The sequence below is a fragment of the Miniopterus schreibersii genome (genome assembly GCF_964146895.1).
Source record: "Miniopterus schreibersii genome assembly, chromosome: 17".
Classification (NCBI taxonomy): Eukaryota; Metazoa; Chordata; class Mammalia; order Chiroptera; family Miniopteridae; genus Miniopterus; species Miniopterus schreibersii.
The window spans coordinates 275614-290572 of NC_138117.1; the positions used below are offsets into that span (position 1 = coordinate 275614).

The following is a 14959-nucleotide window of genomic DNA, read 5'->3' on the forward strand; positions in this document are numbered from 1 at the left end:
GCTCCGGGTCACCAGGGGTCACTTCCTCCCCATGACCAACCCCCTGGAACGCGTGCAGTGGACGAAGGCACGTGTCCGCAGCGTGTGCGCGTCCCTCCTACAGATAGATTACCACGAGGAGCCAACGGAAAAGCGGGTGAGAAAGCCGAGCAGGCGCTTCGCCGTAGGGGGTTGTCCCGTGTTCACGATGGCAGTCACCGAGGGAATGGGGGCCAGGAGAACCCGGGGGCCCTGCACCCATCACACCGGCCGAGACTGGGGTTCAGGCACCGAGGAGGGTGCGGACGTCCGGGCACCACGGACTCAGCACGCTCGGGGGGGGGGGGGGGGGGGAGACCAGGTAGCAGAACCCCCGGCCCTGAAAACGGGCCCCTCCAGGTCGTCGGCCCCCCGGACAGGCGACCTGAGCGTCTCCACACCGGCTCCGGAGACGCGAGCGTGAGGCACTGTGACCTCGGGCAGGTCAGGCCTGTGGCACCTCAGCTCCCACCTCGTGTACCCTGGAATATACGACGCCCACCACCGCCGGCCTGGCACACAGCACGCACTCAATGAATGTTTGTTAATTAACAATTTATTAGACTTAAAAATATTCAAAAGGTTATAGGCAGTTTGTGTCGTCCCCATGGTAACCCACATAAAAGCAGAGTGTCTCAGGAGCCTTTTGTCTTCCTGATCAGGGCTTCCATGGTGTCCCACTGCTCCTGGGTGACCTGGCGCAAAAAAGAAAGGTCAGTTTAATGTGGTTCCTGCATGTTTTTAAAGCTTAGTATCCTAGCTGCTAATAGTATATTCACAAAACGGTATTACCTTCTTCAGGCTGTTGAATTCCCCTGAAATAAATACTTCCTCTCCACCATCAAATCTAATGACCTGAAAATAAAACATAAAAACTCTGAAACTAACTCCTTTTTAAAGTTTCTGAATCATTAGCCACTTTCTCACCCTTAGTACTTTCAATCAAATCCCAAATTTTAAAGACAGAACTGATGAAACCTAAATTGATTTCTTTAGAATCTTCTTTCCACCATCTCCACAATTTCAAGTTCTATTCAGTCTTAAAGATCTTAAAGACATGTCTACCAGAGTAGTTTTCACTTAATGAAATTAACTTAGTGAATCGATTCCATAGGCTAAACAATGTATATTAATATTGTGATATTATTTAAAGCTAAATAAACACATTTTTAAAATATATCTTTATTGATTTCAGAGAGAGGAAAGGAGAGGGAGAGAAACATCAATGATGAAAGAGTCATTGACCGGCTGCCTCCTGCACGCCCCTGACTGGCAATCGAGCCCACAACCCGGGCATGTGCCCTGACCAGGAATCAAACCCCAGCTGCCTGGATCCTAGGTTGACGCTCAACTTCTGAGCCATGCCCAGCTGGGCTAAATAAATATTTTAAATCATATTTACATTCAACATCGTCAGGGTTGGTTCCACAATGTGCCTCCCTCTCCCCCCCCCCCACACCCACCTCCCCAAAGTGAAGAGAAAACAGTGCTTACAGCCCCATTAATCCAAGAAGCATAATCACTGCACAGGAAAGCAGCAAGATTGGCCAGCTCCTCCACAGTCCCCAGCCGACCACAGGGGATTCTGTTGATCATATCTTTCTCAAACTCTCCAGTTGGGTCCAAACGGCTAAAGGCACCCTTAGAAATTAATAAAATAGTTAGACTGCACTTTTAAAATACAACCCGTTTCCCATTTAAGAAACAAATTTGCAAAAATGTAATGTTCCTATGGCAGCGGGTTCACACTCTGGGCTTTGTAAGCAACAGAGAATTTTGCCCAAGTCTTCCACATTAACTTTAGTTCAAAACAGGTCATTGTATCTCATATTGACCTAAAAAAGTCACCAGGAAGTGTAACCATTTTAACCTTCATTTCTTCACCTGTAAAATCAGGATGCCTGTCTCAGCTTTCTCACACCATTGCCGCAGCATCAGATGAGAAAAGTTTATATGACAGTTCTCTGATGTTCATGAGCCTAGTGAGTGGGGCCTGAGGGCCACTGTCGTGTGACTTAGCAAACACAGAAAATTTTTCCAGTAGTACATATTTTAGAGTAAAGTCCTTTCTCCTTCCTTCTCCAATAACAGGAAAGAAGAAACCAAGGATGGAGGGATATTCATTCAAGTAGATCCAGAGAGAGGAAAGCCATAACTAAATATGCCAACAACTTCTGCCTCCTGTGAAGGTGATGAGCAGACCAGGGTGGGGTACGGACGGGCCCTGAGGGACAAAAGGCCTGGACTTTGCTGCACTAGAGCCTGGAGGTGACAGCTGTCCTGTGACACGGATGATCCCGTGAGCTGTCCTTGGTCAGACAAAATGCCAAAATTGATGGTATAAAAGATCCCAGCAGGTGAAGACACTGAAACCGCCATGAAGGAGCAGTTACCCAGGCCGGAATCCTGCCCCTCCTCCTTTCTCAGACTGGAGACACAAAACCCTCCCCACCACCAACACTCCAGACTCAGGCCTCCTTGGAAGTCCTTCACACACAGAATAGATCCACCCAAGTTTCTTTCCTCATCCATTCTCAAGGTGGTAACGAGCACACTAGGCCTCACTTTGGTTTTTATGGGCCCTGGTTGGATCACGTTAAATCGCATTCCATATCTGCCCCACTCAGCCGCAAGAGACCTAAAAATTAAAACAACACGAAGGTTAGACTATGTGTTAAAAATAACACCCAGAGAGGACCACCCAGCAGCAGGTACTACGACTGTCCCCAAACTGAGGCACAGAGGTGAAATCATTAATCACTGTGGCTGGTGAGTCAAGCTCAGTGGCCTCACTCCAGAGTCTGTGCCCTTGGTCACAGCTGCACCGCCACTCACATTGTCACGTCCATAAGCACCTGTGCTATTCACATTTCAGAACCAAGTCCAGTATCAACACTTGGTGTAAAACCACAGGAGGAGCATGGCCCCCTCCTGCCCTGGAGGCAGTCAGTGCAGTGTAGTCACAACGGTACGTTGGATTAGAGCGTTTGTGACCTCACAAGTGCTCCAGTTAAGTAAGGGGTGTGTTATAAAGACGTGAAATAGTGACAGGAGTGATGCAGTGCACTCACTTGTTCAGGGCTTCCACCCCAGCTTTGGCGGAAGCACTGGGCACCACAAAGCCTGACCCGGTCTCAGCATAGATGGTGGTGATCGCAAGAAATACTGCTCCTGGGATTTTAAAAGGACAGAGAATTAACAATACAGCTAAATCTGACATTGCTCTTAGCAACATCTTTTTGGACACATCTCCTTGGGCAAGGGCAACAAAAGCAAAAAGAAACAAATGGGACTACATCAAACTAAAAAGTTTCTGCACAGCAAAGGAAACCATCAATAAAACAGACAATCCACTGAATGGGAGAACATTCACAAATGACATCCAATGAGGAGTTAATATCCAAAATATATGCAGAACTCATATAACTTAACACCAGAAAAACCAAACAAGCTAATTAAAAAATGGGCAGAGGACCTGAATAGACACTTCTCCAAAGAGGACACACAGATGACCAACAGACATGTGAAAAGATGCTCAGTGTCGCTAATCTTCAGAGAGATGCAAATTAAAACCACAATGAAATATCACCTCACACCTGTCAGAATGTCCACCATCAATCAACAAAACAAGGGCTGGCAAAGGTATGGAGAAAGGGGACCCTCGTGCACATTCCATTGGTGGGAATGCAGACGGGTGCATCCACTGTGGAAAACAGTATGGAGGTTCCTCAAAAAATGAAAAACAACCTTCATATGACACACTGATTCCACTTCTGGGAATATATCTGAAGAAAATGAAAACACTAATTTGGAAAGACATACGCACCCCTGTGTTCACTGGTGTTACAATAGCCAAGATATGGAAGCAACCTAAGTGGACAGATGATTGGATAGGAAGATGCAGTACATATATACACAGTGGAATATTCTCAACTAAAAAGAAATTCTTACCATCAGCAACAACATGGATGGACCTAGAGCAGGGATTTTCAACCTTTCTCATCTCTTGGCACATAAACTAATTACTAAAATTATGAGACACATCAAAAAATATATTACATTTTTTGCTGATATGACAAAAAATAGGTATAATTCAGATTCATTCACACCAGACAGCTATTGTTGAGTTGACCATTGTCACTTTTTTATTTGACAATCTGAGGGAAAAGAGGTTGGTGCCCCTAACTAAATAGTCAGGCATTACATGTTCTAAAAATTCTTGTGGCTCACTGGTTGAAAATCGCTGACCTAGAGGGTATTATGCCAAGTGAAAAGTCAGACAGAGAAAGACAAATACCACAGGATTTCACTTACATGTGGAATCTAAAAACAAAACAAAACAGAAACAGACTCATAGATGCAGAGAAAAGATTGAGGTTGCCACAGGGGAGGGGACTTAGGGAGTTGGGGAAAAAAGGTGAAGAGATTAAGAAGTACAAATGGGTAGTTACAGAACAGTCATGGGAATGTAAAGTACAGCACAGGGGATGTAGACAATAATATGTGACGACTAGGTGTGGTGCCAGGTGGGTACCAGGCCTTAAACCCCCCATGGTCACAGCATCGATGACCAGGAATCTTGGAAGAATAAAAACTGGCCTCCATCCTTTGAAAAGTCTTAGCAAATATATTTTTAATGAAGCCCATAGAATTTTAATCCAATGTGAGGAATAAAAATAGATACAAGTCTGTGTTAAAATGAAAGACAATCATAAGAGAAGGGACTCGTGGGGAGGGCTGGGGAGAGTAGGAGACAGTGAGACACAGTGAGGAGAATGAGATGGAGAGAGAAACCGAGAGCCAGGAAGAGCTGGCAGAGAGAGGAGTGAAATGTGGGGAAAGTCAGATGGAGAAGAGACACAGAGACCAAGGTCGTGGGGCAGAAGGGACAGGGGTCACCCATGTTTTTGTCTCCAGTCCCGGTCCCTATCCCTTCGGCAAAATCAAAACCAAAAACAAAACATCACTCCATCCCCAACCTAGATGACATCCCCTCTGTGTGGTGGGAATGAGTGGCCTGGGCTTGAATTTTAGTGACAGCCTGGAGTGAGCTCAGCACACACACAGGAAGCGGGTGCCTGTCCAGCACCTTCTGTCTGACCCGACACCCTTCCCCAAGCTGGTCTGAGAACTACCCACACTGCATGGAGGAAGGAAGCTGGCCAGCCCCAGGTGTCCTTGAGCCCCTATGGAACCCCTCCCCTGAGAGCTGCTCAGAATACTCCCCACCTCTCTGAGAAAATACCCCCTTTTGGGGACAGTGTCCCGTCCTGTGTCACCAGGGCCTGGTGCACGAGCATCAGTAAGTGAGTTAGATGAACACGTGCACCTGCACCTACTGTTCATATGCATGGACTTTTATCCATAAGTTTGTTCATAGTACTAAACACAAATGTCCTCCTAGTAACTCCCTGCAAACTGGCTGTCCCTCCAGTATCCTCAGCCTCCCTGTGGTAGCCTCTCACAAACACCAAGTAACCCCTCATCTGACCAATCAGGCCTTATCTTCTAGCGTCCTGATCTATCCCTCATGCCATCCAAATACAGGCCAGAAGAAACCAGCCATCCCTGAGTGGTGCCCTCATCTCCGCCACCCATCGCCCTGTGTTGCCATAACCTTCCCGACCAGTCACAGCCTTCACGAGACACCTTCTAGAGATCCTAAGGAAATAATCCCGTTTCCTTCAGAATGAACACCAAATTTCCCACTGGGAACATTCCCAGTTACACCCAGCCTGGCTCCCGCCCCATTTCCTACAGCTCTCCCTCCCGACTCCAACCACCTCTGAAAACTCGGCTCAACCGGGGAGTCATCCCAGGGAGAGCTGGTCACTCCTGTCCTGGGATCCCAGTGCTCCTGGGACACCGTGATCACAGCTTGTCACAGCGCGTGGCGATGACTGAAGGATCTTTCTTCTCTGTGAGATCACGACTGTCCAAGTGGGGATGCCAACCACTGGCTCCTGTCAGGGACCCAGGGCTGGGCACAGAACAAGTGCAGCGGGGCCCAGGGAACAGGGAAGAACACAAGGCCCTACCTTTCTGTGCTTTAATCAGCTGCTTCCCAATCTCCAGGGTCACGAAGGCCGTGCCGTTCAGAACTATGTCGGTGATGGTCCTCCACCCGTTGGGGGACAGTCTCTCGGTGGGAGAAATGAAGTTGCCTGCTGCGTTGTTGATCACAATCTAGAAGGAGACTATGGCGAGTTAGAGAAACATTTGAGAACGGACATTTTCCCACAAGGGATTCGATTTCTGAAACTAAGTGTGCAGCAGTCTGTTCTAATCTGGCCCCTGCTTTAGGCATCGCAGGGGTCTTGGGTGCGACACCCTCCCTGGACCTCATCCCCACGACTCACGTCAGGGTGGCCCGCCACGCTGATCAGCTCTGACACCGCCTTGTGGACCATCTCAGGGTCCCGCACATCACACTGAATTGCGTGAACCTGCAGAGTACCAAAGACTCAGGAATCCCATATTTCTCAGACTTCCTCAAGCAAGACCACGGTAGATTATCTAAAGGTGCTTTCATTCCTGAATCTGGATTAAATAAGGTTTCAATGTACCTTATTTCCAGTTTGAGAAGAAATTTGCTCTGCAGTGGCTCTCAGAACATCAATCTTTCTAAAAACAAACACAAGGCATTTTGCATGAGTTCTGAAATGATGGCATATATTTTTAATTCCATAAATTAAAAAAAAGGGAATATATAGCTTAAAGAGATGCATTTTGAGACAATATAAAAGCTACAAATAAATCAATCTGAATGCATTTTCTAAAAGCTCAATTCAAATAATTTTTATGACACTAATGTATTGAATTATTTACATTTAAACCAGTTATTCTGTACCTACTCATAGATTTAAAAAATTTTTCCTTAATTACAATATTTATATCTGTTCCCAAGGCTGCTTTAGAAAGAAAACACATTCATGGTATAATGTAAGCTTATATTATACTATGCAGTAGATTTTATATAGTTTCTCAATGATAGTAGATTTTAGACAAAATTCATGTATACAAATGCATTATATGTATTCAGAACCTCACTCTTGAAAGAAACAAAAAATAAACCATGAGTATAAATTATGTAGTGTTACAAAAATATTTTAACCTCTTAAAAATATTACAACATAAAAACAAAAAATTGTTCTGGCCAATTTGCACTAAAGGAAACGTCTGCAGGAAATTCCTTTGGCCCCTTGTAAATGACATAGTGACTGTCAGATGACTACTTACCTGCTTACAATGTTTAACTATTCTAAATAGAAGGGGCACACTTTCGACCAGTCCCTGAAGCTCTAGAGTCTAGACTCACAAGGACCAGGATCTGCCTCAGTGAGAAGTTCCTTCCACAAGGCCTCACCCTTCACCGCCACCAGAGACGCTTGAAATATCTGCCCATCTTAGGGAAAACGGAAGGATTACATCCATCATCCTCGTACAGGGCTGTCCGCTGAAGTGGTAATTATAATCACTTCCACTGAGAACAACGCAGCCTCAATGCAGGACTTTTTAGCTTCATTTCCATGTACAGAAAGAAATTCTATCACTGCATTTGGGAAATGTACCCATCACAGGTTCCATGATCAATCACTGTTTCTATCACCATAAGTTATAACAGGTTTTCCAAGGACATTTACTTAAATAATCTAAAGGATGTTTCGTGGAGGATTCAGATGCAAACCAAACAACCCTGGCAAAGTGTTTTCAATCTCGAGGCTCTGAACCCTTGTCTAACAGGCACTTCGTGAGCGACTCACCGGCTGGCGATCACACAGGAGGCACCCAGGCTGGACAGGAGACTGGTCATTCCTCGGCCAAGGCCAGTGCCGCCCCCAGTGATGAAAGCCACTTTCCCCTGAAAACTGTTAGGCGGCAGCATTGCTTTTTGAAGGGGTGGAAAGAATTTTGACTGAAAAGCATCACTGCTCTGACAGAGTATTTTTGTTCCATAGCTGAAAAACTAAAAGAGAAAAAAAATGAATTGAAATTTGCACACATGTATTTCCACAAGAGATGAATTTCAAAACAGTTACTTTTAATAGTATGCAAATTATTGGATTAACACAAGCTCCCTGAAAGCATACTGGCATTGTATTTAATTGATTATTACTGTTTTCCATCGGAACGTTTAGTGACATAGAGGAAGGGTTAAAAGCGCGGGCTGTGGAGCGAGAGGACATAGCACAGAATTTTCTCCCCAGTCCTATGACGTTAGCAAGTCCTTTAACTTCTTTGTGCCTCAGCTTCTTCTACAACCGGAGATGGTTCCAGATCCTTCCCCACAGGAAGCCGTGAGGACTTAATGAGTTGATACAAGCGAAATACCTACAACACCATTTAGCACAAACAAGCACTCTATAAATGGTAGCATTATTATTTGCAGGTGTTTTACTTTAACTTTAAAAAACTAAAATAAAGCATATTTGTGTTTTAACAAAAACATTGGGATAAAAATCACATGCCACCTTTGAATCACTGAAGAAAATTCATAAAAGTTCTTTATAAGGTTTATTAAGTCAAATGCCTCTTCCCACGTAGCCTTCTGGATGATAAATTTAGATGAACTACTTCTGTTATACTTATCTTGTATTCTTTTTTAAAAAATATGTGTTTTTAAAAAATATATATCTTTACTGATTTCAGAGAGAGGGAGGGAGAGGGAGGGAGAGAGAGAAACATCAATGGTGAGAGAGTCACTGATCGGCTGCCTCCTGCACACCCCATGCTGGGGATTGAGCCTGAAACCTGGGCAAGTGCCCCAACCTGGAATCGAACCTCCATCTCCAGGATCCTAGGTCGATGCTCAACCGCTGAGCCATGGAAACATCAGCGGCCTCCTGCTCACCCCCTACTGGGGATGGAGCCTGCAACCCGGGCCTGTGCCCTGACCCGGAACGAAGCCTGGACGTCTTGGTTCCCGGGTCGATACACAACCACTGAGCCACACCAGCTGGGCCAAAGCATTTTCTTTTTGTATCCTTTTGCCAAAGCACGGAATCTACCCAGCCCGCAGTAATCTTTCTCCACCTAAGTGGCAGCTTTACTAAGGCTGCCCTGGCCCCCAGGGCTACCCCATTAGGATGAATAATAAGGACATTTCCATGAGGAGGCTGCTGTTTGTCATTACCAAGTAATGATGAAAAAATGTAGCCTAATTTTCCGCGGCTCTACAATAAACGTTTATTTATTTAGTGTTGATTTGTATGGGGAATCTGATGTGGGGCTTATGGAAGATCAATTAGGCAAGATATCTGCATACAAACTTTCTTTTTCGATTTATTTTAAAACCTCTCAATTTCCTAACAAGCAGGTCAAAGGCCAGAAAGCTAAAAATAATCACATTTGATAATTCTTAACAAGTGTCTATAACGTAACAGATTATGAGCCAGCACCGTCTCGCCCACTGTATCTGATCGGATCTGGTCAATACTGGTCACGACTCCCATTCCCCACCGTGAGAAGAGCAGAAATTGGCACGCTGTTTCAATTCACACTGCCGTCGATACCTCTCAGCATATACGCTGTTGAATACTAAAATCAGGCCATCTGTTTGCCTAAAAGCAAGTTGATTTCAGCAGTAAGACCCAGAGGTGAACAGACCTCACGGGGTCATGTATTCAACCTCCTCTCTCTACAAAGGATCCCGAATAAACTGAAATAGCACTCTGACCACTTCATTTGTCATCAAAAGCAAATACAAGGTAGTCCTTTAGAGATTTTCAAAGCTTACTTTGTGGTTTTTCTGGAATAGAAGGTTTTGAGAATGGAAATAACACCTTTCCTATCAAGACTGATTTTTCTGGAAATCTTTAAATCTCTACAATTCTTAACATGAGTCTCCCATATCTGGGCAATACAAATTTATTTTAGAAGTTCTAAAATCTCCCAGAAAAAAAATTAGCCACCATGAGCCTCTGCATCCACACGTGTCACCTGCGCACGCGACATCAACCACACCCTCCTCCACGGTCCTTCCATCTCGGCATCTGGGACAGCGACCCAGCTTCTCACTGTCAAAATGCAACTCGGAGTCCGGACTGTCTCTCCCTTAGAGGATGAGGGCTGAATCATAGGAGTTTATCCCTAAGGTACTTAAGTATCTTGGCTCCTCTCAAATGTCCAGAATAAACATCTAAAGTAGAGGTGGATTGGTGATCCTAGACCGACTGTCTTTGCTTAGGCCTGCCCAATATTTTTAAAAGTTTGAGCCAACATTTCGACACTGGAAGAATTCAGATGAAAATCAGCTCTACCTACCTGGCTGGTCACACCCCTTGAGATGAGGCCTGAGCTCTGTCCAGCCCCTCTCACGCCCGCAGGGAGAGCCCTTGTCCCTGGGTGGCCTCTTTCAGTGCAGGGCTTCAGGGAGTGATCTGTGCTCACCAACCCCTCAGCACCCCTGACACTTGCCAAGCACTTTCACCTTCTGGCCTTTGCTCCTGCTTTCTCTTCAGCCTCAGCCACCCACTTTCCTTCTCAGCCCGGCAGAGTCTGCCTTCGAAACCAAGCAGAAGTGTCAAAAACTCTGCTGACACTGTAAACCCGCGCCTCTTTAAAACTGGTCCAAGTGACCCTTCCCTGCAGCAGGGTGACAGGCTTCCACACTAGACTGTGGTACCAGGAAGGCAGACCCGTCTCACTCCCACTGGGGTGGGGTTTCTGGCACCAGAACTCTCAGCTCATGCTTGTGTGATGGCCTGTGACACGGATGGCCAGGCTCCAACGCCACCAAAGCTGTGGAGAGCAGACAAGTAGAGTCTCATGTAGATGTGATACAAAGCCAGCTCTGTGTCATGCTTATCCTAAAATTCATTTTTTAATATTTATTTTTAGGGACGTAGAAATGCAAAGGGCTCAAAATAGCGCAACATATTCATTAAAGCATTGTTTGTAATAGAAAAGACTAGGAAACAAATCTATATTTCCATAGGGGATATTACCGGTCAATCAGGGCTCAGTCATATAACAAATACTGTACATCGGTTAAAAGCTAGAACTCACGTGCCTCGTGTAAACATTGCTACAGCTACACTATTTAATCACTCAACAAATATTTTTGAGGAAATTGTGTTAAGAAAAATCCTCCATTTGTGTGTGTTTTTAAAAAATGAGGATATCTTCATTCATATGTTGATACAGGCACCTAAGTTGTTGGAAGGACCCCAAGAAACTATTATTCACAGCAGTCCCTCGGGTGAGGGACTTACAGTATTAGCACTGCTTATGCTTTTGTACTGCTGAATGTCCAGTATGTTCATAAGTTTTTCATTTAAAAGTTAACAATCCGTGGCTGGTGTGGCTCGGTTGCGTGTTGGCCGGTGCACCACACGGTTGATGATTCCATTCCTGGTCAGGGCACATGTCAGGGTTTCGGCCTCCAACCCCAGTAGGGGGCATGCAAGAGGCAGCCAATCGATGTTCCTCTCACATCAATGTTTCTCTCTCTCTCTCTCTCCCCCCTCTAAAAATCAATAATATATTTTTTAAAAAGTTAAAACCAAATTATATATGCAAGCACACAATATAGGGTGTAGAGGAAAACAACATTGTAGCAAGAAGAAAACTAGCACAGAATTAGTGTCATGATCAGGAAGATGACCTATTTGAAATGCAAGTACTCCCTATTCCACGATTAAGTATGAGCTATGTTTATAAGACATGGAATATTACCACATCCATTTTTTTGAGTCTCTTACTACCTGTTGGCTAGGTCAAAATGAATATTTTTCAGATCAAATTTACTCTGACTCAAATTCCCATAAGTGCTTTGCAAACCGGGCTTTAAATGTCATATAAAAATGTCAGCTTGGTAAAGACTGGGCAACCTTATTTTTCAAAGGTTGACTATGAAAAAATACACATCTTTGCATCCCCAAAGCAACTCATATAGTCCACACACACAGCAAGCCTCCAGTAACTCCCAATTAATCTTGTCCAGTTGCCAGAAGGCACCGTCTGTGCCATGCCTGTGTTCTTTTCAATGCCCAGGCCACTGCCAGGGCAGCACACAGGACGTGGTTCACAGCCGGAGGCATCTGGAAATAGAAGAGGCAGCTAGAGGAGACGCCATGGAGGCTCCACTGCAGGAAACAGTCCTGCAGAACGAGGGACTGTCCCACCCACTAATGCTAACAGTTTGTAAAGAGCCCAAACTAGCCACCCCATGGCTTGCCACAGGCCAGGTGAAGCTCTTGCTCGGTGCCTGAGGACGGCCTGAGCTCCTCCAGGGCTCCTTAACTCAGGGCAACCAACCCGCAGAGGGTCTAAGCCTCTGCAGAACACAGACCTCGTTGCCACAGCAACGGGAAGGCCAGGGGAGCAGATATGAAAGGAAGCTAACTGGACTCCGGGCTCCAGTGGTCGGGCTGAATTATGCAGCTGCTGCCAGCAGCGAGGCAGGAATTACATTTTGAGTAATGACACATCTTATAGCAACAACACGAGGCCTTGAAAAAGCAGCTGCTGCGAGCTGCAGGGAGTACTTCCCGTTTTTTGTTAGCTATCTGTCTGCAGTTAGATGTGGACAGAAGAGATGCTTCACCAACGCTACGCAGTCCAGGGAGATGATATCAAAGGGGATTTGCCGGCAGCTTGAAATTTTCAACTGCAGTCTTCACTCCTGCGGGCCTTTCACTTGGGTCATCTCTTATTTACGTCACGTTAGCCAAAACTAACAGGGCTCTTAATTGTGGGTCATGTTAGTTAGAAACAGAACCCCTGCTCTTGAGAAGGGTTTGATTTGGGAAGGTGCTTATAAAAGCAGCAGCAAACAAATGAAAATCCTTGCCTCCAGGAGGCTGAGGTTCTGGAATTTTTAACTGGGTAAAGAGAGATTTCTTAGGCTTTCCAGGCAGAAAAGAAAAACACAAGGGGGAAAAATCCAGCCGGCCTTACAGCTGGTCATTGATTTTCAGGCCCACTCTTGGGTAATTATCCCTACCTTAAAAAAAATACCTGGGGCTCAATGGCGGTAGATCCCTTTTTCAACCAAGGAAGGCCAAAGGAAGCCCAACACTTAGCAGGCACTTAATTAGCATTTGCTGTTTTCCTCAATAGGTCCGAGAGCAGGGTTTTAACTTAATTTTAAGCCTTTGCCCCCAGGGCCGGTTCTGAACACGTGTTTGGTTCCTGGCTCACCACACAATTAACACAGCACCTTTTACAAATAGGACGTGCAACAAAAGAAACGTTCCCGCTGGTTCTTGGTAAGGAAAGTATCCAAATGAGGGGTTTAAACTGTATCAGTTTGTATTTGACATCAAGGCGGCTCCAGCCCCGCCGCGGTGTAGACGGGTCTTCCCGCGGGACTTCAAGTCCGGGGACCCCCCGCCCCGCGACGGGGCCCTGCCTCCAAAGCCCCACCCTCGACTCTCTTCCTAAGCCAAGGGGCTTCAGAACTGTCGGACTGGGTTACTTTTCGGTCGGTTCTCTCTCCCTCGCCCTTACTGTCCGAGGGCAGGAGAGCCGGGGCCGCGCGCTCACGGCACGACCCCCGAGCCGAGCCGGGGGCCCTGCGCCCGGGCTGCGGGCCGAGAGCGGATCGGACGCGGGAGCAGGGCCAGTCTGCGTGGGCAGCCACAGGCGGACCGACGGGCTGTAAGAGCTCTGTCGCCGGGGCCCTCTGCTCCGGCTCCGACATGGAACTTGCCCGTCTTTCAAGGGGCGCCGGGGCGCCCAGCGCATCGAATTGCGGGGTCACGGCCGGCCGGCCCCCCGCGTCTGGCCGCAGACACCGCGCGTCTGGGTTGGGGGGCTGCCGGGGTTTCCGGCCTTGGGGGCGGGGCTTCCCTTCCCAGTCCCTGCGCCCCCTGCGGCCGCGGGCGCCGGCGGGCGGGCGGGGTGCCCGGGTCGGCGGGGCGCAGACGGGCGCCGCCGGCACCACCCGCGGGCGCGGCGCACGGGGCGGGGGCTGCCCGTCCCCCTGCGCGTTGCGTGTACTGACGTTTGGCCGCACGGGCCGCCGGGGGCGCGCTTTCTCAGGGAAAAGGCGGGTGGGGGCGGGGCGCGTCCCCTTTCTCCCAGTGGGCACGCGACCGCGGCGGGGCCCGCACCCCGCGCCAGGGGCCGCGTCCTCGCCCCGCGCCGCGGAGGCGGGCAGACGCGGGGCGCTCGCGGGCACCCGAGCCGGCCCCTCCGGCGCCGCCTTACCCGCCGAGGACCGCGTCCCGGAGCAAAGGGAGCCCGACCCAGCAGCGCCATGGCGGGAGCAGGACGCGTCCCGGAACCGCGGACGGAGAGCCCGGCAGTGACCGCGCGGAGCCGGGCCGAGGGTGCCGGGGCGGGGGCGGGGGCGGGGGCGGGACCCGGGTCGGGGTCGGGGCAGGGGCGGGACCCGGGGCGGGACCGGGGTCGGGGCCGGGGCGGGGTCGGGACCGGGGCCGGGACTCGGGTCGGGACCCGGGCCGCGGCATGGGGCGGAGTCGGGGCGCGGCCGGGACCAGGGGCGGGGCGGGGCGTGGGGGCCCAGTGTGGCCGGGCGGACCCCGGAGGGCGCCGGGACTGGTGGACCTGGGCGCGGACGCCCCGCGCCCCCGGCCGACTCCGAGGCTCCCGCTCGCTCTGCCGCGTCCCGGGGGCTGCGCTGGCGGCCGGGCGGTGTCCCCGGGGGGCGCTGTGTCGACGTCAGCCTCCAGCTCTGGTTGTACCGCGGGGCGCGGCCTGGCCCCCCTTCTCCGGTGGGCGCTGTGCGGCGCAGGCTGGACTCACGGGAGGCCGCACGCGTGCTGGAGGCCGTGGGGAGCGCGTGACTCCTCCAGAAAAGCAACGGGAAAGCCCCTACCGTGTCTGGGTCCACCAAGTCAGTGAAATTTAGGGTTCTGCGGCCCAAGGCATAGCTCTTTTGTGTTGTTTCAGAAAGATTTGCTAATTCTTGATCGTATTTTCTTCGAAAATATTTATTTTACTGTCATATTTAGATTTATGATCCATTTTTTGT

The 14959-nt window shown here is 48.6% G+C and overlaps 1 protein-coding gene across 1 annotated transcript; it reads right to left on the reverse strand.

The window, feature by feature from the left end:
* Positions 1-556: 556 nt before the first annotated feature.
* On the reverse strand, positions 557-14304 carry DECR1 (2,4-dienoyl-CoA reductase 1). The gene is made up of 10 exons (XM_081116434.1): positions 14173-14304; positions 7782-7984; positions 6585-6642; positions 6378-6464; positions 6057-6204; positions 3090-3189; positions 2584-2656; positions 1513-1659; positions 811-873; positions 557-713 (listed from the first exon to the last, which is right to left on the reverse strand). The coding sequence occupies exons 1-10, from the start codon at positions 14221-14223 to the stop codon at positions 654-656; spliced, it is 990 nt and encodes a 329-aa protein (XP_080972560.1). The 5' UTR covers positions 14224-14304; the 3' UTR covers positions 557-653.
* Between the last annotated feature and the right edge of the window lie 655 nt (positions 14305-14959).

Coding starts and splice junctions, on each gene's coding strand:
- DECR1 (XM_081116434.1), bottom strand. CDS start 14,223: ATGGCGCTGCTGGGTCGGGCTCCCTTTGCTCCGGGACGCGGTCCTCGG. Junction 6,465..6,584: donor CTTCTCAAACTGGAAATAAG/GTACATTGAAAC, acceptor GGTACTCTGCAG/GTTCACGCAATTCAGTGTGA. Junction 714..810: donor AATTCAACAGCCTGAAGAAG/GTAATACCGTTT, acceptor TTTTTGCGCCAG/GTCACCCAGGAGCAGTGGGA.